The following is a 25,567-nucleotide window of genomic DNA, read 5'->3' on the forward strand; positions in this document are numbered from 1 at the left end:
GATACAGAATTATTTGCTCGACACATTGAGGGAACAACTTATAAGAGAAAGATTCATATTATGTATGAATATTTTGTCAACACTGGTCATTGCAATAGTTCTAAGATATCTCAGAGTAGCTTATTCATTTAAATCGCCTTGTGAATGTTATGTATTAAATTTCAGACACGTTTCAATAATAATGCATAAGAATTTAACTTGTGAAGCTTTCTTAGTAGCTTCCTTTTTTGTCTCTGCTTCAGAATCGCTAGACCTTGTGTTTCTATATACAGAATCATACACATTTGTGACCTTTTGTTGATACATACTTTAATTTATTGTCTCAGATGGGAAATTTGCTTTGAAGGCAGGTAAAAGACATAATACATTTCCACAGCAATGAATTTTAACAAATATGAAACATACATGTATGATGAGAAAGAAAATAAATATATAAAGTAAAATATAGTCAGTTGTCCAAACTAAGGAGGTTAAAAACTGGGAAAAGTTGACTAACTTCTATTGCTCTTGAATCTAGGCAATCTAGATGGAAGAAGGTCAGTTTCACTGTGCAAGGGGTGGTCATGACAGTTAATGATAACATTGGCATTCCACACTATTTGTCTGAAAGCTGTAGTTGGCTACCATCACAATCCTGCTCAGTCAGTTTTTATTGTGGGTGTTAAATAATAATAATAATAATAAACTTTATTTTATATAGCGCCTTTAAAGGTGGCTTCTCAAAGCGCTTTACAGGATGACAATAACAATAAATAAGAAGACTACAACAATAAATAAGAAAATTTCACAAGACAGGACACAATTATAATTACAACAATACAACAATAAAAATAGAGGAGACCGTGGAAGATGGTATAAAGAAGAGCAGATGGGTGAAGAATGGAACCAGTTAAGTAAAGGCTTTTCTGAAGAAGAAGGTTTTGAGTCTGGATTTGAAGGAGTTTAGAGAAGGTGACTCTCTAATATCCTTGGGCAAAGAGTTCCAGAGCTTGGGGGCATAGCAGGAGAAGGCCCTGTCGCCCATACAATGTAGACGGGCTTGGGGGACAGTAAGGAGGGCAGAATTTGAAGAGCGGAGGTTGCGAGGTGGGGAGTAGGGCGATAAAAGTTCAGACAGGTATTGAGGTGCCAAGCCATGTAAAGCCTTGTAGGTGAGCATGAGGATTTTAAAGTCTACGCGGAATTTGACCGGAAGCCAGTGCAAGGACTCCAGGATAGGAGTAATGTGAACACTTGTACTAGACCTGGTCAGGATTCTGGCTGCTGAATTTTGGACATACTGCAGCTTGTTCAGAGTAGATTTAGATACACCAGGGAGCAGAGCATTGCAGTAGTCAATTCGGGAGAATACAAATATGTTGATCAGCTTTTCAGCCACAGTTAATGATAGCATAGGGCGTAGTTTTTGCGATATTTCTAAGGTGAAAAAAAGATGTTTTGACAGTATGCTGTACATGTGGGTCGAATGTTAAGCCAGAATCGAATATAACCCCAAGGTTTTTCAATTTTGATTGAAGCTCTAGTACAGAGCCATCTTCAGACAGGGTTACAGGACTGGCTTTACGAAGTTGATGGGGGGTACCAATAAGCATGACTTCAGTCTTGTCACAGTTAAGATGAAGGAAGTTTTGAGTCATCCAAATTTTTATGTCAGAGATGCAATTAGATAGAATAGAGACAGCCACGTCAGTGTCGGGTTTGGTATGGATGTATATTTGAGTATCGTCAGCGTAAAAATGAAAGCTGAGGCCATGTGATCTTAAAAGCTGACCAAGTGGGAACATGTAAATGCTGAAGAGCAAGGGGCCCAGTATTGAGCCCTGGGGGACACCAGACTTGACAAGACCGATTTCAGACCTGTACCCATTGAGAGAGACAAAGTGACAGCGATCAGTGAGGTAAGACTTAAACCATTTGAGGGCAGTGTCAGAGACTCCAAACACAGTCTCGAGACGAGAAAGCAAGATGTTATGGTCAACAGTGTCAAAGGCAGCACTGAGATCAAGAAGGATGAGTATGGAAAGAGAACCAGAATCAGAAGCTATTAGGAGATCGTTAAAGTTACCAAAACAGGCTACTGCAGTGAATGTTAGGACAGATTCAAGGACGGTTCTATGGAATACAGTCATTGTTGTGGTACCCACATTTAAAGAGTGGAGTTTTTCTAGAAAGAACAATTGCTGTTGACTCTTCTTACATACAGTATTCCTGTGCAAAGTGATTAGTATCTTGACACTGTTGACAATTTCAATTTCTAGCTCCTCGATGATTGTTGGTTTTGCAGCTGGTGGTTGCTTTCTATAATCAATCATCATGTCTTTGGTTTTTGACACATTAAGAAAGGAGTTCTTACAACAGCAAACGGAATGATATGTCTGTCCTTCAAAGGGCTTCTACAGCTATCTGTATATAGAATGTATAGGATGGGGGACAGCACACAGCCCTGAGGAGACCCAGTAGGAGAACAAAGCTGCTCTGATATAAAACCGTTTACCCTCAATCTTTGTGATCTGTTGGTCAAAATGTCTAAGATCCAACCTACAATATTAAAGTCTACATTAAAAATGTGATAGTAATTTCTCCACTAATAAGTGTTGTTGAATGGCGTTAAAGGCTGATGAGAAATCTATATATAAAAGCCTGGCATGTGGCTTGGGAACTTCTACATATACAAAATAATATTAGTGTGTAGAAGTTGAAAACCCAACAAGTGGGAACTTTGGAAGGTTATTAATATTCAAATTATAGCATTATTATAGCATAATAAGTATTTAATGAATCAAAACTGAATATTATTAAAAGTGCTGGGGAAATATTCTCTTGATACATTATCCATTTTCAGTTAGTTGTGTATGCGGTATACACTTTGTTATTGGGAAGAAAATAATTTTATAGCGTTAGAGTGATCCATGCAGTCAGTGCACATAGTTACACTTTAAGGTAACACATTCAAGCTACGGCGGCTCATTAGGTCAGAGACCATCCCGTTCTTTGCCTTTAATGTCGGGCAGTACAGCCTAACACTCCACGGATAGGACGCCAAGGTATCGCTGGGATTACCTGATGAAAATGCTGATTCCAGTTTACACAGCAGTGTGTATTATAGGGACTTAAACCCACAACCTACCACTAAATGCAGAGACCTACAGTACCTACTGCGCTATCTCCACCCTCAAAGTAATATACATTTTGCAGATAATCAATTTCACCAAACTTCGCAATTATTTAAAAACACAAACCTTTAAAGAAGTAACTTTTTTAAAAGTAATTCTCATCCACACTGATTAAAATACAATGAGTCGGATCCCTAAAATAAGATTCAATGCCAACAAATTGCCCGTTATTGTTTCTCCGTCATTGCTTTGTAGTGCATATAAGTGTCATTTCATGTCCACATTTTATTCTGCTGCGTTTGCTGATGTCGTCAATGTCTCCAAATAGGACAAGTCTGATTTCTCCCCACTTTCAAACAACTATCGACGCAGTTTGCACTCAAGCTGCAGAAATAGCCCCCGGCAGCTGCTCTAATATGGTGTCACGGGATCCCACCTATTTTACTCCTGGACTCGTCGTGCCACTAGGGGGCGCAGTAGCCCATGTGACTGCCTAGTCACATCAATCCCAACATGCCGTGTTCCTCTGTTTGAATGGCGCAGGCTCAGCTGGGGGACTGTGAATGTGTGTTTTAGTTCCTTATATTTTTACTTTAATAGACACTTACATATTTAATTTTAGATAAGAAATACAGGAAAGGAATACCACCGTCCGAGGACATTCACTTGCGAGAATCCCCCATAAACCTTTTCAAAATGTAACGGTAGGTGACTTTTTTCCTGGGCAGCAGAGAATCGCTAAAAAGATGAGTTTGTGAATTGTTTTGCAATTATCGTTTTCAAAAGAAGTAATAGTAATTCTGTAGCTAAAACGCATAGTTTAGGCATGCCGCTCCTGCTTCAGTATTACTCGGTACATTGTACGTAGGCCCCACTATCAGCTTTCCATGTACTCTTAAGAGTTTCTAAACAAATGTTTCGCTTGCATGTGCTGTGGCACGAATGAAAAATAAAATTGTCTTACCCGAAGTGTTTGAAGTATATTTTATTTCAGCTACGAACTTGAAACCGGTTAAGATATAGTCAGGTCTGAAGGGGCCCCTTGGGCCAGACGGACACCAGAAGTCACTTATAATTTGTCGTTAATCCTTGCATTCCAACCTTTTGAACTCGCTTAATACTGTAAAAGAGTCTGCTTAGAAGATCCAGTAATCCAGTTGTGTATTTAAAACTGCGCCATATTGTTGTGGAAATAATAGGTGAGTAGTAAGCATATTAGTCAGTTGGATTGTGGGTAAAATGGGCAGAGCAGTTTTTAATTTCGGTCGTTTTCGCGTAATGTTTTTTTTCCCGATGAAGTTCAAATACAGTTTTATGTTTTTTTTTATATGTAATCGTAGAAAAATCAAATGGAACGATAATGTAAAAGTTTCTGTTGTTCGCCGACCAAGCGAACTGTCATACCATGTCTGTGTCGGCGCCCGTTTCCCGGACTGCTGTCACCCTGGTCGTTTTTCAGTTTTAAAAGTTTATTTTTCTACAGGCGATTTTTTTTTGTCTTATTTGTCAAAGAAATGTCGTTACTCTATTAATAGACGATAGGGGTTGGTGTTCTCCATGAGGGATGAGCACTGGTGACGGCGCTTTTAGGTGTGTACTGTTCTTTACGCCTCCGTTGTGAATTCAGTTGAAAAACCGGATCTCAAAACATATGTACAAAATACGCAGGGCAATGTTTTAGAGTGTATCAGAAGACGCTTTAATTAAAACAGATTGGTGACTGAGGATTTTTAACTTTAGCTGGCTGAGTGTATTGAAACGAGGAAAAGTCCGGGCCATCATGCCGCTATAAGAACATTTTAGCAGGTTTTCTCTGGCTGCATGTTCTTTGTATGGTAACATCTTTGTTCGTGTTGGTTTCAGTTTTTATTATTAACACCGGCCGATGCATACGACACTGCTCTTTTTGCACTCAATAGATGCCCATAAAAAGTTTGATAATTTGTAGAAGTTTTACATATTCTACAAGTGGTGTTGTTAACGGTCTGTCAGAAGAAACGAGCTTCTTGTTCAACCTGCCCTGAAACACATTTAAAATTAAAAGTAGAATATCTAGCGGGACTCTTGGAAAGGTATGGGGTTGTAATTCCAAAGACGAAGTGTATGATCTTGTGACAACGTTAGTTATTATGACCCATAAAATAATGTTGCATTGGTAATGTTGCATGAAAATCATCCCTGTTTTGTTTTTATCATTAAGAAAGTTACAGTATTATGGCCTCTGGAGAACATGATGCTGAAGTTAAGGATTTCCAGCATCTTGAGGAGGCTCTACCCAATGAACTTCTCAAACAAAAAATGCTATCTTCTGGTAAAAAGAACATGAAGGAGGTAAGAGGTTGGTTTATTGAACCTAAAATAATTCAGAAAAGGATTTAGAGTAATTCTCTTTAATATTTGAAATGGCTGTCAGACAATGTATTTACATATTTTACTTATACTTTTGAAGACAAGGTATGTTTTATAAGTAATTTTTAAAGTGCAAAGATAGAAGTTATGAGGTTATGCCAGTTTGTTAATTTATTTTTGCAGCTAAATATTTTACTTAATGCAGTTGACTTAAAGGTACAACAGCAGTGTTTCACTGGGGATATGAATCCAGGAATATTAATTACAGAACCTTAAAACCACTTCGTCCCACTGCTATCCAAGGTTAAGGCCAATAATATTTTTATTTCTATTTTTCAGGTGGATTTTTTTAAACTGGAAGAAATAAATAAGAAGAGGTAAGTTTATTTTCATGCACCTTTGTGGTTAGAGAATTTCAGTTTTCCAGTACCTTAACTTTTAAAAGCCATAATTATTTTCTGCTGTGTAACTGCTGCCTGACCCCTTCCTTAACAGATCTTCAGTTGGTTGCACTGGACAGAACTCCACCAAAGTCAAAAGGGTGGTATCCAGCAAGAGAAAGACTCGGCACGTATTTGTAAGCTCCGGCGGACGGCGGAGACAGCCCTCGGCAAGCCGGAGCTGTGATATGGCAAATAAGGAAAATGAACTGGCTTGTGCAGGCAGCTTGCATGAGAGACTGTACAATGATGATCATTGCGGGTTCCCACTGAACTCTGCAGGATCCACAAGGATGGAGGGTGCAGGTTCCAAATACAGCGATTATTTTGCAGAGGTAAGACTGACTGCACTCCTCTTCGGCTCTCTGTAGTTATTCTTGATGCTCAGTAGTGTGGTATATGCTCAGTGATGTATGAAATGTTCATTATCTTTTTTTTAATAACACATAGGCTTGAAATACTGCAGCACTAAGCATTGTGCTTTCTTCTTCCAGAAGAGACATCAGGTTGCATAAGAAAAAATATTTTTTAGGCTTTTGCAGTTTATTTTGTGATCTGTTTTCACTATGTCTATGGGTAGCTTTTTCCTACTTCCCACCATTCTTTAGATAAAGTCGTGCCCCCAGTTCTCAGTTATAAATGCACTAACACATAGTTTGAAAGGTTATGTTCTTTGAACCTCCCACCGTAGGACATTTCCTTAATCCCCAGATTGTTTCTGATTTCTGGTTTCCAGAGCAGCACTTTTTTTTTTTACCAAGATGCCAGTTGATTTTATCTAGCTTCTGCAACATTGATTTATAAATTGTCATTACACATTATAAAGTCATTCTGCAAAATTTGCTGTAGTTGTTTGTGACCTGAAAGGTAATTCAGTTTTTTGTATTGAATACAACAGTGCATGATTTTCCTTGTGAATTGTTTGTTAGAAATGCAAGCAATATATCTGAAAATCAAAACCAGAGACATACATTTTTCTTTTCCAACAGATATCAAAGGATCATGATACAATGACACAAGTGCTTTTTGGAAGAAATCTCAGGCTAAACGTAGCTCTCACTCTGTGGCGAAGAAATACTAGTGAATTAGTTGCATATCTGATCAGGTAACATGAACACCAAATTTGCCAAAGTCTGAAGTGTTTACTTAATTAAAAATGTTTTGTATGCTTTATTTTGTTATTGTAGTTCTAAATGCAACAGTGTTTGCCAAAAAAATTTTTTGAAGTAAAAAGATCAGTCTAGTATAAATCTGTGAAATAATGAAACTTCAATATAAATAGAATTGTTTATTACAAAGTGAATTAATAGATACTGTGCAGTATAACAGTGACAAGTGCAGTTCTACAACCAATGAGATTCCCCCGACTGCAGAGAAATTCAGTATAAGTAAAGATTCTAAGGTCTTCTCAGCGTCTCACTGGTAGGAAGTGCTCTCCAGGTTTCAAGTGATAATGTCACGTTCTGTACCAGGTTCAGTATCAGTGAGCCCTGTTCCATAACTACTAGTACTATCATGGGTGTCAGGTTTCAACTGCTATAAGATTAGAACAAAAATATATATAGGAACATGCACACCTAAAGATAAGTAAGCTAATGATTAATGTAATTTATTAAACTTAACATTTAAATGCACTATACTACTTTGCAGATACAAACATGGGCTATGCAAATGCATCAACAGTAGCAATATATACTATATTACTAAACAGAAGTAAAAATTGACTTATCTACAGTTTAATCAGGAGAATCCTGGTATTTTGAGTTTTTGTAATGTCTTTAATAAGTCAAAGGTGAATTAATGCACAGATTTATGCAATTTTGCATGTTATACTCCTTTTTGTACTCCATTAATATTGTGAAAAGTTTACAGAAAGCTTTTCTTTTAGAAAGTATCAGGTATACAGAAAATTAAAATGAGCCAGCCGTCTTCACAAACTAGGTATGTCTCTCTTGAGTTTTGCATTTTTTAAAAAAAATTTAAACTAGTTAATTGGTATTGAGTGATTTGACCTAGTAACCAATTTAATCTGTACCAAATATTGTTTGAAAATCTATTAATTTCTTTTGTCCTTTAGAATTCAAGATACGGGTGTACTTGTTGATTGCTTACCTGTAATTACAAAAAGGTGAGTTTTTAAATATAATAAAGTAATATCAGATTTTCTAAAGTCAATTTCTTTACTTTAACCGAATGTTTCTTTTTTCCTATCTTAGCCTTCAAGATGAGAAATCAAGTATATCAATTGGCTGTTGTGTGGACCTCCTACCACTAGTAAAAAATGTACTTAAAAGTAAATATGAAGAGTAAGTATCCTGTAGTATGTGCACTGTCTACTCAGTTGTACACACTTTTCATTCTCGTAGAGCGAAGGTCCAGTGATTTAAGGTTCCACATAGGGACTAGTGTGGAGCAGGAGTCAGGACTCTGAGCTCATTGTAGAACATTCATGGGTTCAAGAACCCAGGTGCATATTGCTTGGAGCAAGTAGAATAAAGTGCCTTGTACAAGAACACAATGGTAGTATTAGTATTAGACTTGAAACTCTACATTGCATCAGTCTTTTCTGGCACTAGAAAATTATTAGTTCAGGTGCCTAGTGCACATACTGTTGTTTTATGTGCGAGTAACTTAATTATATTGCTGTAGTTATACAAGCTTTATAAATAGAAATTACCACTGCTCAGGCTTAACATGCATCCTATTTTATCTTCAGTATATTTCATGTTAAAGCAATCAGGACAATACCCATGCCTAGGAAACACTTAGGTTTGTGAATGACTTAAGGCATAAATGTGCTTTACTATTGAATTTAAAAATATTTATCTTGTCTTGAGTGATATTAGTTATCTTCTACACACTGTGGATCAATGCTTACATTTGCTGTTCAGTTTACTATCTTGTTTTTCACAGTTAATAATAATAATAATAATAATTGCTTACACTTATATAGCGCTTTTCTGGACACTCCACTCAAAGCGCTTTACAGGTAATGGGGACTCCCCTCCACCACCACCAATGTGTAGCATCCACCTGGATGATGCGACGGCAGCCATAGTGCGCCAGAACGCTCACCACACATCAGCTATCAGTGGGGAGGAGAGCAGAGAGTAATGTAGCCAATTCATAGAGGGGGAGTATTAGGAGGCCATGATTGGTAAGGGCCAATTGGAAATTTGGCCAGGACACCGGGGTTACACCCCTACTCTTTTCGAGAAGCGCCCTGGGATTTTTAATGACCACAGAGAGTCAGGACCTCGGTTTTACGTCTCATCCGAAGGACGGCGCCTGTTTACAGTATAGTGTCCCCATCACTATACTGGGGCATTAGGACCCACATGGACCACAGGGTGAGCGCCCCCTGCTGGCCCCACTAACACCTCTTCCAGCAGCAACCTTAGTTTTTCCCAGGAGGTCTCCCATCCAGGTACTGACCAGGCTCACACCTGCTTAGCTTCAGTGGGTTGCCAGTTGTGAGTTAAAAGCTTTTCAAAGTTTGTCTTCAAAGCTACAATTACAGTGATACAATATTGTAAGTTTTGACAGAAATTTGCAAATACCGTAGATGTATCAAGGTTTGACCAACAGTTGTTCTTTCAACAGTGTTTGTTATTTAAATGTTATGTTTTAATGACTACTAGTGCCAGAAACACAATTCTCAAATTACTTAAGGACCCAGAAAACCTGCCATGTACTTTATGTAGGTGGAGCATTGTGTTAGATTTATTTAAATATAAATCAAATACCATCTTGAAAGGTACACATTGACAGAGATGGACCTGGCATTTTAAGGTTACCATGAATCAGTGAAGATCAAGCTCTGTTAATGAGCAAAACCAGTATCAGTACAACATCTTAGTGTGCACATACAGTACTGCTGCTCCATGATGCTTTAGCTTATTTGTATCACTTATTGAACACATGTAACTATGTAATTTATGTTATAGGTTTTCACTGTCCTTTTTAATGCAGCAGGTCCTGTTTAATACTAATATGTATTGAGTCTAGTGAGTCATTTCTTTGTTCCCTACACAAAGATTTTCTGTAATGTTTTCTTTGTTTTTAGTTACATAAGATGTCTATCACAATTAAGTTATAAATGTCTTCTATCAAATTGATTCAAACTCGCCTTAAGGGGTGACGTCCTAATTGAGCCAGATTGAAAACAGCATGTTGAATTCTGGTAGGAGTGTTAAACAGGCACTCACATCAGTGAAACTCAAATAAACATTTTTAAATTTGGCATTGTTTCAGTTTTGGTAAACAAAATCAAAAGCATGATTCTTTAAAAATTGTATTGTCCTTCAGAGACAGTTGATTGGTTTCAAGAACTGTTCTGCCAAATATCATTTAGTGTCTGTAGCTGTTGTCAGAGCAATGATTTCTAGATTTCTGCACTGATGTGCTTCCTTTGGAAAACCTGTCAAGCTGTGCATTTATTAACACTGAATTAAGATCAAGATGTAATAGTGAATTTTATTTCAACTGAATAAACATCTTGCATTATGTATTTCAGATACCTGATAGTTGGTTTACACTGGGTTCAGTCTGTTATTAAAAAATGGTGGCCAGAACTATCTGCAAATGGCAGAAATGCTCGGGATAGCCATTCTGAGGATAGGTAAGGTTGTGCTGTATTTTTCTTGAGGTTTTAAAATCCCGACTTCCGTTTCACACATTTTATATCACCCTCTACTAAATTCTAATTCAACCTGTTCTTGGTTTCTGTTTAGTTTAATTGTAGGTTTTCAATAAGGGGAAAACTGAAAATAAGAAAAAGCACAGTTTAGACAATGTAAGAAAAAGGTTACAAGCTTTTTAGGCATTGTACATTAGTTTTGTTACATCATGGAGTTTGTAGCCATGAGCCAAGACATTTGGTAATTCCATAAACTGGGTTGAAGAAAAACGTAAAGATTCTAAAGAGTTGTACTGATGAGTGTGGTGTATAACATATTCAAAGAACTCACACTTAAAAATCTGTACATGAGTGTAGTCTTCCAAAGTAAAAACTGCCACTCTTTAGACGGTGTCTCTAACACAATAATAAAAAGGAATGTTGAAAGGTTTTGTAAAGTCTTATCCACAGTTTAAATAACATTGTTTCTCCCTTAGGAATATTCGAATTATGAAGCAGCAGTTACGTGAACTGTGGGAGGAGGGAAAACATTTATGTTGTGTTCCAGGAAATACAGGTGACATAGCAAAGGTATATGCAGACATAAAAAACATCTTATAAAATTATAAATATTATATTACCCACTAGATATTATTGTTACAGTTTTACCCATTCTGTTGAAAACTGCTCTTTGGCTATTTTTATGAGGATGCCTCAGTGAGTTCCAGATTGCAGTAGAGATGTTAAACATTCTATTTAATGTGTTAATTTGTATTTAGCCTCTGGAAGCAGTGTACTTGTGGATGTATTTGTGGAATAATAAATTTTGGATTGTGATTAAACACTACTGAACTGCTGTATGTATCAAAACACTCAAGAAATCTTTTGTATTAATGTCCACATTGCTTTATTACATGACTTTTAAGGCTTATTTAATTGTGGCTTTAACATTAAAAATGTACAATTATAAAATTAGCTACTGTGATTATTTATTTAAACATTTTTTTCTTTGTTTTCCAGACTGTGGAATCCTATTTATCACAGCTGCGGTGATCTCTAAATGTAGCACATAGGGAAAATAACCACTCCTTGCACTTGTTGCAGTTTTCTAAAGCTGCTTTTCAACTCCACAGTGGACTCTTGAGACTCCACATTGAAATAGTGTGGCTCCTGAAAGCATAGCAACACTGGGATTGAAGCTGAACCAAGAACTACACTTATACTCCCATTGAGAAAAAAAAAACAGTAAAAAAGCCTTCCATTAATTGCAAATGACTGCTTCATATTGAAGTGGAAATTTTGCTTAAGGGCACATTTGACTCCATGAGATGAAAGACACTGAATTGATGTTGAAATCCAAGCTGTTAAATGAAGTGCCAAGCTATTTTCAGCACAGCATTGTTTTGCCATATTATGTGCATTTGTATATAGATGAATGTAATAAATGTACTTAAGTTACAAAATCCTGCAGTGAAGAGCTTGAAACTATATCAAAGCATCTTTAAATTATTAGAACATTTGCCTGTTTGTGAAAAAAAAACATACTTGACTATGTACATAGTACTGTTCTTTTAATCAACAATTAAATAAATTTGCAAAGAATATGATGTGATATAAAAATGTTCAATCAGTAACTAAAAGTGGGGGGAAATTACAAGTATCACTACTGTCAGTCTCACATATATGGAATGTCAAAATAAAATATTTGTTCCGTTACACGTGGATGACATTTAACCATTGTATCATGTTAGAGGTTGGGACACAACAGTCCAACCCTTAGCTGTGACAGCATGTATAACTGTTTTTAAGAAGAAAAGGTGGTGCTACCTAATGACACTATAAGAGTTGTAGTGCTTTTTAAAAATCACATTGCTGCATGTTTCTCAGTACACAATCTTTATATTTCTCAAGGAAACAATCTGTAAGCTGTGTGGTCCCTTTAAAAGCCATGCTTAACCAAATTCATTTTGACAACCCTCTGCTTCCCGACGAGGGGGGTGGGTGTTGAGATAGAAGAAAGTGTCAGTAAAGTTTGTTGCAAAAGTAATCCTGTGGTCTTAATTTTATAGTCTTAATGCATTATGTAATGGCAGATCCACATATGTTGCACTTGTAAAAATACTAACCAGCAATACGTTTTATAAGTATTCGCTTTTTTAAAACAGTAGAAAAAAAGTGTGATTTGGAGGTGTGCAAAAAGTCTTATTTCATTTAGGTTACATCTGTGCCTGACATGATGTAATTTTAAAAAGTTTTTTATAAGTTCAAATAAAGATTATTATGAATAAAAGTGTTGTACAGGAATGAGTAATTTTGGTTTTTGCTGAAGGGGAATGTTCACTGACCATAAATACTGTATATCCGTTCTGTATGATGACTTGAACACAGAAATGGTCTGGATCTACACTTTCAAGTTCAGATAGAATTTCCAACCGTTAATGGTTTTTATGTACAGTATTAAGTTAAACCTTCCTCTTACACTTTTGCTTTAGTGGAAGACGCACCACCTTGACTGATGTGTGTAGGTAGTAGACCATTTATGTACAGCTACATTTTGCATAGTAAAGCTTGAGGTTTACGAGAAACCAATAAATATATTGGCGAAGGAAACTGCCATATTTACAGTATTACCGGTAATTGTTCACTAAAAGAAATGGATAATTAATACCAACTGAGTTTTGTAATGCATTTTTGATGTTATAGACGTTTTTTTGTATTTCTGTGACTATAAATGACTACTGTAAGTTAAGTTGACGTTTTTATTCGTAGTCTTTTGACAAGTATTATTTTCTTACTTGGCAGCCTAGAAGCAAATCTAGTATGCATCTGAACAAGGTCCGTGAAACTTGAAAGTTTGAAATAGTCCATGTGATCTCGTTGAACTTCTGCAGTAATGGCAACAACGTCTTGACGAAAAATCGAAAGTTGTATCACAGTGTTTCAACTACGTGTAAATAAGATAGTTCTCGTACTAGTTTTGTTTAGCTTTTAAATCTTTACATTATAAACGATTAACCATTTTGAGAATATAGAGCCGTGGAGCTTAATAAAATATAAAGATCTTCGGTACTACACTATATAATAATTTTATTTTTGTGGCTTTGAGTTGCGTTTCCTGTTTCACTTAGTAGTTTTACAAAGATTGTGTAATTCTTCTTTTCTGTTCCTAAGTACGCATGTAACCGGCTCTGTATTTCCGAATCGTTTTGTTCTTTCACGTTGGTTTTCAATAAAGTTTTGTCGTACGGTACGTGCGTCCCTTTTAAAAAGAGAGGAAGGACTGCCATTAATGATGTAAATGTAGCGTAGTATATACATATCAGTCATTACTAGGAATTCATAGTCTTTAAGGTAGTGTTATTGTGCGTATTTCAGCTGAATTAAGAGAATCAGCTTTCTGAGTTTCATCATGCTGCTGCGTTGTAGAGACTCGCTGGTATGGCTTTTTTTCCAGGCTCTTGTCTCGGTGTCCTGGAGCTTCAGTGAGCCGGAGCCTGGGCCTGGAGCTGCCGGTGCTGTAGCGAACGGAGATCGGTTCAAGATTGAAGGCCGTGCTGTAGTGCCAGGAGTAAAAACACAGGACTGGATCTCCACTGCTCGTGTGCTTGTCGAGGGAGAAGAACACGTCGGCTTTTTGAAGTGAGTCAATTCATCTGGTTCTTTATCGATTTCATGTTTTTATTAATCGAACCTGTTACTGTGATGATTAGTGTAAAGGGCGAATTTGTGTATAGATGCATTTTTCCACTAATTCACTTTTAAGTGCTCTGTTTTGTTTCGTTTATTTTATTGCACTCTTTCTGTCTCTGAACATAATAAAATAGTGTACCTTTAATATGATTACTTCTATTTTAAAAAATGCATTTGTTTGTCAGTAGTACCAGTTAAGTTTAGTTAACTTAGTATTAGTGTTTTCATAACACAAATGTGGTAGAATTCATTGCTGTAGGACACTTAGGTGCAGAACCAAACATGTCAAGGTTATGAAGTGCATCTTACTTCATAATACCTCTTTGAACTCAATTGTAAGCAATAAATGACATTGAATTACTATTAGTTGATTATACTATACTTCAATTATTAATAGTTATATATGTGGTGTGTTGTATTGCAGCTAGTTTAACTTTGTTTACATTTTTTCTCGCTCTAGAATTGATGGAAGTTTCGCTGTGAATGATGTTCCTTCAGGATCCTATGTAGTCGAGATCATTTCACCATCATACAGATTTGATCCAGTTCGAGTGGACATTACATCCAAAGGCAAAATGAGGTAATGGTAAAATGGTGAACCAAAAATGTCAGCTCCCCATTGAATAAGCCAAAATTATTTGAAGAAACTCCAAAAATCATTCCTAATTGCTTTGGTTCCTTTTCATTCAATTCTAGTGTATACCCTTCATGTTGTTTCAGTAAGGCACAATATTTTTATATAAACCTTTCAGTTTTTAATTTATCTTGGAATAAAGAGTTTCAGGTAAAAAAAATGTGCAGTTGTCATTTGCTGTTAATTGCCATGTATCAACTTACTACTAACCTTGCACTGAATCGACTTGCAATTTTTTTTAGTGATTTTTTTTTCAGTAACTTCAGATACTCCGATTGTTTGACATGCAATCTGATCAACTGAGGTTACCGCCGCATAAAGTGTTATAAAATTGACCATACCCTTTACCTCAATCCCTTTGATGGGTTTAAGGTGTTAGAAGTATAAAGTAAGTTTATTTTTCTCAATGTGGGTGATTCAGAGCTAGTATTTTTTCTTTTACTTAAGAAAACCTTTTTAAATTAAAAAAAAGAACTAGCAACTAGAGAATTTGTTTTTTATCTTTAATTACTTATATAATAAATTCAATAGTAGCAGTAATTCTACAGCTTTCAGTGAAAGATATGTGAAGGGGGCCTGTAACTTAGCCTTTCTGAATTCCAGGGCTAGAGTGGTAAACTTCATAAAGACGTCTGAAGTACTGCGTCTGCCATACCCTCTTCAAATGAAATCTACTGGCCCACACTCTTATTTTATGAAGCGGGAGACCTGGGGATGGACAGATTTCCTCATGAATCCAATGGTATATTTCCTTCCAAAGTACAAGTAGCTTAAATGTTTTGAAGTTGAGCAGCAGTAGCTCAATGATCCCTTTAAAACAAAGGATTAGTTAGAAGATTGTAATTTGGACATCAAAAATAACTTGCATACTTCTTAGAAACCTATCTTTTCAAATCTTGCTCTTAATGCAAGATTGTAAATTTAAGAATAATGCAAATCAAATGCCACTGATTTATTTAATAATTACATTGTACATTTAAATTGCTAGCATGTTGCTGAATCTTCAACTGTAGATTGCCAGGATTTAGTGTGTAAGCATTCATTTGACATTAATTAATTGTTAGTAGTTCATAGAAACAAATAACTGATCTGATTGGTGTTTCTGAGAGCTGCTTTTTGATTTGCCACAATGCTTTTTTATTTGTTGGTCTCTTCCAGGTCATGATGATGGTTCTTCCTTTGTTGATTATCGTCTTGCTGCCGAAGGTTGTGAATACTAATGATCCAGAGATGAGACGGGTGAGTTCAGCTTCTGTTCGCATTAGATTTTTGTGTGCCATCCCTTCTAATATAATCTACTTTTTTGCCAATACTTTATTTGAAAAGACAGTCAAGCCTTCTTTTTGTTAACTTCAGCTTGTCTTCACTTTAAATGTTCAACTTGTTTTTGACAAATGCAAGCCTTTAGTATTCCTAGTCAGATACAAAAGTAACAGTTAAAACTTGTATAAGATCAGGTTTTCTAGTGTCACTTAAGCTACAACGTGGGCTTTTAGCAAAAGCTATGTGGTCATAGCTTAAATAAGCTATTTTTGGAATATCATGCAGATTTTATGCACTCAGATGAATACATATCGAAATTGGTAAACTTTAAACAGTGTATTTACAGTATTTCTACAGTATTTGTCTCTTCGGTTTTATGTGCTAGCTAGACAATGTCCAGAGTATGGAAGAACAGCTAACATATAAGCAAGTGGTTCTGAGAAGTCAGACAAAATAGAATTTTATAAGGTATTAATGTCAGTAGGCTTTTTAATGTTACACTATTAAACATGTTTTGCTTTTGACACTTAAGATAGTTTTCTGTAATGACAAGTGAGTCAGAGTGATATCATTTTCACTGTGATTCCATGGTTTTATTGAGACAGATTAAGAATTGTAAAGTGCACCTTTATTAAATGCGCATTAGCTTATCTTTTCTCGAACCCTCTTCCTCTTTATACTTCATTTTAGAAAAACTCTCATTTTAAATCAAAACAAGTCAGACGAGCACACTCTTTTAAGAAGCTTCACTTGCCTCTATGTTGTGTGAAATCTAAAACGCCAAACAATCTGTGTTAAATTTCAGGAGATGGAGCAGTCCATGAATATGCTCAACCCCAATCACGAGCTGCCAGATGTATCTGAATTCATGACAAAACTGTTTTCTTCCAAAACATCTGGCAAATCTGGGAGCAGCAGTAAGAGTGGGAAGAGTGGTCCTGTAAAGAGGAGGTAGTAGTGTTTTAAAAAGGAATGTAAATGCACTGCCTGGCATTACCATTTATTGAGTTCTGTGTTTTTTTCCATTTTTCTAAATTATTGTTACGTCCCAACCTAATTTCTAGAGTAAAATATTTGCAAAAACACAACTTCTGCGACTGTTAAGCAATAAGGAGAGCTTAGAGGTCAAGAACAAATCTGGCGTGATCGTTCCCTTCAACAAAGCTGGATACTTTATTGCTTTTAATGAAATGCCTGTTTGCTTTTTTTACTGTGAATGCCTTGTTACTTTTTATTTCAATTAGGTATGCACATTGTATATTGGATTCCCTACAAAATAAGGATCACCCTGTTTTATACCACAGTAGGTCCAGTAACCTTCTTGATTTTCCTGTTAGAAATGACCTACTTTTAGAATGAGTTCTTTGGAAAGTGATAATACTGTTACAAAGCCACACCTACACGAGTAAGAGCTCGTGATCTGAATATTCATTATAGAAACTTTACCTTGCCTGCATTGCATTAGATTATTATAAATTAAACAACACTTTTTAATTCTAGAATGTAAAGAGCAAATGTTATTTAAATACAAAGATAATAAAAATTGTGATGATCATACTGTCTGCCTTTTGTTTTGATGTTCAATTTTATCCTATCACCTGCAACTAACCCATATCATAGAACAGATAACACTGTCTTTATGATGTAGTGCTGAAATATCATGTACATGGAATATATTCCTAAGACTTTCGTATCTATGGTTTCTCAGAATGTGTTCTTATGTGTAAATTTCTTGAGGAGAACATGTTGGATAACATTGATATAAACCGGATTTGATGCAGAGACTTTGATACAGTAAGGTGAATATTATACATCTTAAAGGGTTGAGATACCAAGTATTGGAAAAGCTCAGCACTAATAATTGCAACAAATTCACAGTAATCATGGAAATGTATGCTTAGTAATTAGATTGAGTTCAGAAGTCTTTCTTTCATGGAACGAAATTGAAAGAAATATACATATTCACCTTGCCCTAGTTTCATCTCATAGAAAGAAATGACTCTGCTGCTATGCCATGATGACTAAAGTCTTACATTTTGCAAAAGATCATTAACTGTGCTTCACATAAAGGCAATGTCCTTGTCAGTGTCTCGTTTTAAACAGTCACTGCTCTTACTTGAGTTTCTTTGCCTCAAGCATAACTAAATGTGAGTGACTGTGGGACATGGGAATGCAAAACCCACTCAGTAAACACTGACTTAAAATTTTCATAGACACAAAAGTTTCTTACTGTGTATTTTAGTCAATTTGCTTGAGAATGTATATTCATTATTTTGTACTTGGAAAAACTAATGTTCACTATATGGAAGTACAGTTCAAGATACAAGTTCTTAACACTGTAACGTTTTAGCAAATGATATTAATGCCTTGCTGAATTTTGTCAAATTTTCTTGTGTGCAGGATGAATGTTTTGGTTCTGAAATTAAAATTGCCCTTTTTGACCAGGAGTATTTTCTTGCTCTTTATTGGGATCTGATGTATTTTAACTTGAACAGTAGGCAGAACATACCGTCAGTAGAACAAAAACATCAGTTGATCAAAACTACTGTTATTAAAACTGAACCTTTACTTGAAAATGGGCTTTTAGGTTGCAGGTATAAAGTAGTAGCCTTACTCCCCCTCAAGTATAACTCTTTGCTGTTTTGCAGGTGTTGTGTTCTTGTTTTACCTTTGTGCTTAAGGGTGTTTGGTAAAGGGCCAGTGAAACACAGTGGACAATGGAATGGTTGATACTGCATCCATTGCAAAACATTGCAGCTCCAAATAAGCGTGAACGTGATAAAGTTCTTCAAGAAATTTTGCAACAGAACCAAAATCCCTTGCTTTGCAGGAAAAAATATAGAAAGGTCTTACGTGGCTTGAGAACTAGAAAATTAATTGAAAAGAGTAGCTCTCTTGACTATATGAGACACTTATTTGCTTGTTTCATTTAAGTGACCTCTTAAATTAATCTTTTTTTTTAATCAAGAGCTTTTTTTAAAAGGATGCATAGTAATATTAGAAACATTGACATCATGTTGATGTGAATGGTTGATAACTATTTTTAGATTGGCCTGTGGTTTCAGAAGTCCTTCATTATTTTCTTCAGTTCATTTTTATTTGTTGCAAAGGCTCAGGTGCAACAATAATCTATTATTTGCATAGGGTAAGAATGATAAAGAGTTAAGCTATCAATTATTTGGCTGTAATAAACCTCTCTAAACAGGAAAGTAACTAATTAGGTTCACTAATAGTTCCAACATGATATTTATCATAAAAAGATGCCACCCCGTATGCAACATGTATGCAGTGCATAGGTGGAGCTTTAACCCTTTACCTGAGTTATGAGTCTTGGAGTACCACTCGTTTAAAGTCCAGTACTAATTAGGGTAGAGCAGTGTGTAGATGAAGCTGAATTGTTGGACTCTGAGTTTCTGATAGCCAGCTTGGACTCCGGTGTTTGCTGTCACGTAAGCTGCAGTCAAAGTACAGTATCCCTGCCGGCCTGAGATTTGTAACAAACTGTTAAGCCAGTTCAATCAGTAACTCTTAACACTCCAGGAGAAGTACTAGTGAAGGTAAGATTACTTCAATGTTTTGTTTTTATACGGAAACCCTTTATTATTTTTTGCCAGTTGGTAAAACTATTTGTTATGACAGCCTGAAGCTTACATTTGTAAAAGTGAAACCCCTGAATGCTCAATGTGTTTATTGCATAGGATACAATTCTATAGTACAGATGTTTGTTTCATTGCACCTGGGATTTCGCAATAAACTTTTGGAGACTTGTACAAAGAATTTCTAGAATAGGTATTACATATTTGCTTAATTTCAAACCTCCTCCATGTTATGATTTAAAAACATAAACCCACAAAAGTTACCTTAGAAAAGATAGTTTTCTTTTTAACTAGTCAGAGTTCTTAGAAGAAATGGTGTTAGCCTATAACGTATAATATGGTGTATGTAAAGCAGCCCCAAAACATGATGCTCATGCTTCATGGTTGGGAGAGGTTTCTGTGTTGGTGTGCAGTATTTAGTTTCCTCCAAACATAACGTCGTGGATTTCCACTTTTGTCTCATCTGTCCACGGAACATTATTCCAGTAGCATTGTGGAACATCAAGGTGGTCTTTGGCAAACGTGAGACAGGCAACAATGGGTTTTGTGTAGAGCAGTGCTTTCTTTCGTGGGCACAATACTCTTGTTCAGTGTAGATCTCATCTTGGACTCAGGAGCACAGATATTAGCCAGAGCAAGAGACAGCTGCAGACCCTTAGCTGTTAATGTAGGGTTCTGACACATCCTCGAGTGTTGTATGACTCAACACTCGGTGATTTTTGATGGATGATGGCTCCTACAGAGAGTTGCAGTGATACTGAATTTCTTCCATTTGTACACTGCCTGACAGTGGATTGATGGAGGTCTAAGCTTCAGAAATGCTTTTGTAACCCTTTCCAGCCTTATGAGAATGGACAGCTCTTCTTCAGAGGTCCTCTGAAACCTCTTTTCATCAAGACTTGTTTCACTTCAACAAATCTGGGCTGTGAAGAGCAGAGCTGTTAATGTTTTGCATTGCATTATTAAGACCTCATTTAGAAACTTCAGTGCAGTTTTCGTCAACATGTTATGAAAAAAGATGTTACAACTTTGAATTCAGTCCAGACTGGTGCAATACACGTAGGGTCTGATACACTCAAGGCCTTTCCTGGAATGTCCTACACTGACAGGTCAAAATAGCTGAAGCTTTCAGTTATAGACAGAGAAAACTAAAAGGGGAGCTGATCCAAGTGCTGTATTTGAAATCTTCAAAGACACTGTTAAAGTCAACCAAGTGGGCTCCTTCACCCCCAACAGTGCACCACAATCCAGAGATCACAGGGGAAAGCTTCAGTACTTGGAAGTGCTTTGAAATCCTGAGAACTGGAGGCACATATTTACTGTATACAAAGGCTTGTGGGAGTATGGAACAAGCGGAAACCTTACTGAAGCCAAAACCTTGGCTTCTTTCAAGAAAGGTGTGAATTACATCAATATACATTCTAGCAAGCAGGCTAATTGGGTTGAATTGACTTCCCTCATTTTAACCATTTTTATGTTCTTAATTTTGTTGTGCACAAGACTGTTTTGCTTTACTGAATTTTCACTTGTAAGCAGGAGGCTTTGGAAAGATGAAAACTAATTGCTACTGGCAGTGGGCTCTGTTAGTGTCCCTGCTTTGTGTGGTGGGGACTCAAACAGAACTTCCTCCCGCGGAAAATGTGCACCTTCTTAATCCAGAGGAATACAAACTTGTTTTGAACCTGGACCAGAAAGGTAAGGAACTACATAGGCTTTTGAAGAATCATGTTTGTTATACTTTTGCATAAATGCACTGCTTAAAAACAAGACTACTTGGACGAGGCAGTCCACATTTTATATAATAACCTTTCTTCTTTACCTGCATATTTCAGATTTTATTCTGAAAATAAGTGTGTTATAATTTGTCATGCTGTATGTGATTGTCCCAGTTGCTACTAGAAGCAATAATTCTATATTTTTTTTTAACTCCCTTAATTCTGAAACAGGCATCTCAGTCATGTGATTGCTGTACAGTTAATATGACTGACATTGCTTTGAAATTTTTCACTCAAGTTGTTTTGTCTCTGCTAAAAGTCAAAGATGGAAGTAACACATTGTTTCATGTCAACTGTGTTGGTTTGTAATGTGGGCTATAGGTCAAACCACATACACAACGTGGAAGCAATACTTTGATTTGTATTCTGGACAAGAGGTCAAAGTTCACTTATTGCTGAATGTTGTCATAAAGTACTTGACAGCTTTCAAAAGAATTGTCATCGACAATGATAATTCCAGATCTGAAGCATTTATGGAGATGGGAGATATACAGAGTGTTGAGATAGTAACCGTCCAATTTCAGCATAACATTTTTGGGGACTAGACAACCTTTTCTTTGAAGAAGGTGTATCCCTCTGTTTTGAAGTTAGTTATAATTCTGTTATTATAAGCTGTGATATTGTTTTGTAAAAATAATTGAAGTAGATATGATTTTCTTTTTTTATCCTATCTGGGGTGTGACCTTCTGTTGCTTCCCAGGATACGCTGTGGCTCCACTCTGACCCTATATCAGATTAAAATTGATGGTTGGATATCATGAGGAAAGAATACACCTAAAACTAGTGAAATACATTGCTATTCTCTGCAAGATCAATGAGAAATGGAAAGTTGAAATGAAACAGAAGGATATAGGAGAGTATCTACAGGTGTAATCTTTTAACATTGACATATTAATATTAAGGAAATGTATTTTCTCTACTTTATGCTGTAGGTGCATTTGAAATACTAAAACCCACTACCAGTTTTGCCCAAGAGCACGACATATCTTAATGATTCTTTCATCCTTAATTCAGACTATCCCAGTGACTGCTTTGAGATCTGGGAGAGTTCAGGAGGCCAGGCTAGGGATGGTATCTACATGATCCAGCCTACAAAGTCTGCCCTCGTGGTGTTCTGTGATATGCAGAGTGGGGGCTGGACCGTGGTGCAGCACATCACAGTCAACAGCAGCGTGGACTTCGACAGGACATGGCAAGATTACAAGATGGGCTTCGGGTCAATCACTAGTGACCACTGGCTAGGAAACGAGTACCTGTACCAGCTGACTAACAAGGGCGGGCTGTACAAACTTGGGATCAAGCTTGTAGACAAGGATGCAGTCACCAAGTTTGGAGAGTATGATCCCTTCCGCGTGGAAAGTGAGGAATCCCAGTACAAGATCCGTCTGGGACTGTTCGAGGGCACAGCTGTGGATGCCTTGAGCCAGGACACAGAGGCTTACCTACATGACAACCAGAAGTTCACAACCAAGGACCGAGACAATGATAACTTTTACCAGAATTGTGCCAAACTGGAGTATCTCGGGGTACCTGGAGGTGGCTGGTGGTACGATGCCTGTGCTGGTGCTAATTTGAACAGACGTAATGTCATCTACTGGCAGAAAGATTGCAACAAAGAGCACATCTGCAAATATGCTTGGATGATGGTGAGGCCCACGGATCGTGTTAAAGTCATCAAAACAGGAAGCTGTCAACGGGATGAACTGTAACTTTATTCATTCAACCTTCCATTATCAGAAAGCCATTTACTCTGGATTGAACAGTAAAACTACAAATGTTTGAACTTCTCTCCTGTTTGGTTTGATATTTGTGCTGGTAGAGAAGGCAAGGCTTGAAATGTTTCCTTCCTTGTTCTTAATTTCTGATATTGTTTACAGTTCTGTCAAAAGATATGGAGCAGTTAATTTTTAATTTAATAGTTAACTGCAACATTAAAATTGAAACCCCACTAAGTGTATTTGTTTTCTTCTAAAATACAGTCACATTTTGAGATGAAGCACCATCATGGAGATCAATCAGATTAATCATAATCAATTTGTAAGTGTGGAGTAGGGGTTTCTAGTCCTGGTCCTGGTAACCCCAGTGCTCGATTCAAAGCCTGTTGGATTTTTAGCTATGTAGTTGAACCATTAATAGAACAAATGATCTTGTTAATGAGACCTTTAAGTATTTTTCAAGATAGTTCAGATCAACTTCCAGTTGGGAAAATATTGGGTCTGGGATTCAATCAAGTTGAGGTACATTTGGAACAAAAATTTGAAGATACTGGATTGGAATACCCTGAAAAACTGCCAATAACAAAAATAAGAGACAAATCAAGAGAACTTAAGCCTTGGAAAACACAGACTTCAGACTTCAGTCTGTGTTTGCTATTCAATTTAACTTCTTTGACATCTTAATTAGTCCTAAACTGGTACTTATGCTTTTGTTTTGAAACAGTGTGACCGAGAATATGAGAAATGCTATCAGCAGAATTAGTTGCACAATTACAGTTTTTCTTGATTGCTAAGACAATTTGAATGCAACTGTGGTTCACATCACAACATTATCAAAACCAAAACCCAAATAAGCAAAACAGACACATTTTCATCGCAACAGTAAAAATGTATCATTGCTTTCAGCAAAAATCCAAATACCAGACACTTGATCGGCAAAGCAGTAAAAACAAGGCTCTACAGATTACAAAACAAATAGTCATTTGCTCCCAATTGATTACAATTACTTTAATATAACACACTATTACACACATGCAAATAATCTTTCGCAAAGTTGAAATTATCACTCAGTTCATAATCACATACTGTATAAGAGGTATAAGCCCAGAGAAGAGCTGCTCAAAGAGGTAGAGAACATTGTTGACTGTATGCTAAATCATGGTCTGTCATTGTGCAAGGCTACCCAAAGGTTGTAGCCTAATTTGACCTGTTCAACTGTAGCATCAATTGTTACAAAATTCATACTTCAGAATAGGAAAGAGATCACATATAACTTCAATACACAGTAAAACATTACTGTATGAAATGCATATGTGGGGTTTTCTCTCTTCTGATATTTATGGGGTCATCCTTTTTATCCATCAGAAATGTAGTGCGTTCCTTAAAAGAATTAACAGAAACCCCTGCTCTGGTGGCCGAGACAAGGATTTCAATGCTGAACAGGTTGGCTGCAATTTTTGAAGTGGCTCTTGCAAACAATGCCACATGCAGGAAATCCAGGCTGCTGTTGTGCAGATATTACTGTATTTTCAAGTGTCAGTCCTGCAGTAATTGACCGGGGTTGAAACAATACCTCCTCAGAATGAAGAAGCTCTACAGGGTGTCCTTTGAAACAAATAGTTACAGAGTGAAGAGGCTGTGGTACCAGTATGTGCAGGTAAGGTGACATCATAGTTATGTTTTGTCTTACATACTGTAGCATCATTGTAGACACATTCCAGTGAAGGGTTAAATTCTTTCTCTGTACACTATGTTTAGCAAAACACCATCTGCAACATTAAATGTACCTGCCGTTGATAAAACCAGGGGCCTGCAGACACAAAGAAGGCTTGTTTTAAGAATCTCAAATAATTGTTTTTGTGTAGAAGGCCAATTGCAACTACCTGATTTTAGAAAACACTGATTTAGCTCAGTTATGTGGACATCTTATGATTAAGGTAGAAGTTTGCTTAACCAATAGAAATCAAAATAGATTTAAGTTTTTTTCTTTTTGAGACTTAAGCTCTTTGTATTCCTTATCAAAAGGTCAGCTGTAACTTTTTTTGTTAGAAGCATCCTACAAATTGCAGGGAGGGTGCTTCTCTTTGGCCAAATATACAATAAACTCCTCTTCTGCTTAACAAAAAGGTCTCCAGTGGATATTTGCTCTACACTGGTGAATGGTTAACCATGTTTTATTTATTGACCCCTTAGAGCATAATGGAATTAGAAGTAATTGTGGTTCCAAATGTATTCATATATGTGGATAAAGCTGGGCTCAATATCACTAAGTATATGTTCTATATACTGTATAAAACTTGTTGCACCTGAAGATGGACAGAAGGTTGGGGCTAACAGTCTATTGACAGTCTTAACAGCCCCTTTCCCCCACTCC

General features: G+C 36.6%; 4 protein-coding genes across 11 annotated transcripts in view; 3 read left to right on the forward strand and 1 right to left on the reverse strand.

The window, feature by feature from the left end:
• The window catches only part of acp7 (acid phosphatase 7, tartrate resistant (putative)), a 39,933-nt gene extending 35,324 nt beyond the window's left edge, over window positions 1–4,609 (reverse strand). For 2 of the 4 annotated variants that reach the window (XM_088648424.1, XM_088648423.1), the window contains exon 1: window positions 4,078–4,606. The gene's annotated coding sequence lies outside the window, so the exon portion shown is untranslated. Of the gene's footprint in view, window positions 1–4,077 lie in introns of all 4 variants that reach the window. The other 2 variants (XM_088648428.1, XM_088648429.1) reach the window with 2 other exon arrangements.
• Window positions 3,613–12,824, forward strand: katnbl1 (katanin p80 subunit B-like 1). Of its 2 annotated transcripts, XM_088648434.1 has the most exons (11): window positions 3,613–3,817; window positions 4,649–4,703; window positions 5,314–5,444; window positions 5,802–5,839; window positions 5,958–6,237; window positions 6,892–7,007; window positions 7,980–8,030; window positions 8,119–8,208; window positions 10,419–10,523; window positions 11,018–11,111; window positions 11,541–12,824. In XM_088648434.1, the coding sequence occupies exons 3-11, from the start codon at window positions 5,328–5,330 to the stop codon at window positions 11,571–11,573; spliced, it is 924 nt and encodes a 307-aa protein (XP_088504560.1). In that variant the 5' UTR covers window positions 3,613–3,817; window positions 4,649–4,703; window positions 5,314–5,327; the 3' UTR covers window positions 11,574–12,824. The 2 variants fall into 2 exon arrangements, with proteins under 2 accessions (XP_088504560.1, XP_088504559.1); XM_088648433.1 differs by lacking the exon at window positions 4,649–4,703.
• A 196-nt stretch (window positions 12,825–13,020) lies between these two features.
• On the forward strand, window positions 13,021–17,664 carry emc7b (ER membrane protein complex subunit 7b). Of its 2 annotated transcripts, XM_088648439.1 has the most exons (6): window positions 13,021–13,041; window positions 13,975–14,159; window positions 14,671–14,790; window positions 15,448–15,586; window positions 16,003–16,083; window positions 16,913–17,664. In XM_088648439.1, exons 1-6 carry the CDS (start codon window positions 13,036–13,038, stop codon window positions 17,060–17,062), a joined length of 681 nt encoding a protein of 226 aa, XP_088504565.1. In that variant the 5' UTR covers window positions 13,021–13,035; the 3' UTR covers window positions 17,063–17,664. The 2 variants fall into 2 exon arrangements, with proteins under 2 accessions (XP_088504565.1, XP_088504564.1); XM_088648438.1 differs by lacking the exon at window positions 13,021–13,041 and having other exon boundaries at window positions 13,774–14,159.
• A 1,825-nt stretch (window positions 17,665–19,489) lies between these two features.
• On the forward strand, window positions 19,490–25,319 carry LOC148653425 (fibrinogen-like protein 1-like protein). 3 transcript variants are annotated; one of them, XR_015941664.1, is made up of 4 exons: window positions 19,491–19,664; window positions 21,237–21,398; window positions 22,493–23,905; window positions 23,936–25,319. XR_015941664.1 is itself a non-coding variant. In XM_088648437.1 (3 exons), exons 2-3 carry the CDS (start codon window positions 21,254–21,256, stop codon window positions 23,185–23,187), a joined length of 840 nt encoding a protein of 279 aa, XP_088504563.1. In that variant the 5' UTR covers window positions 19,490–19,664; window positions 21,240–21,253; the 3' UTR covers window positions 23,188–25,319. The 3 variants fall into 3 exon arrangements, 2 of the variants coding, with proteins under 2 accessions (XP_088504563.1, XP_088504562.1); XM_088648437.1 differs by having other exon boundaries at window positions 19,490–19,664; window positions 21,240–21,398; window positions 22,493–25,319; XM_088648436.1 differs by having other exon boundaries at window positions 22,493–25,319.
• The last annotated feature ends 248 nt before the right edge of the window (window positions 25,320–25,567 follow it).

Source organism: Lepisosteus platostomus, chromosome 10, assembly GCF_059453375.1.
Source record: "Lepisosteus platostomus isolate fLepPlt1 chromosome 10, fLepPlt1.hap1, whole genome shotgun sequence".
NCBI lineage: Eukaryota > Metazoa > Chordata > Actinopteri > Semionotiformes > Lepisosteidae > Lepisosteus > Lepisosteus platostomus.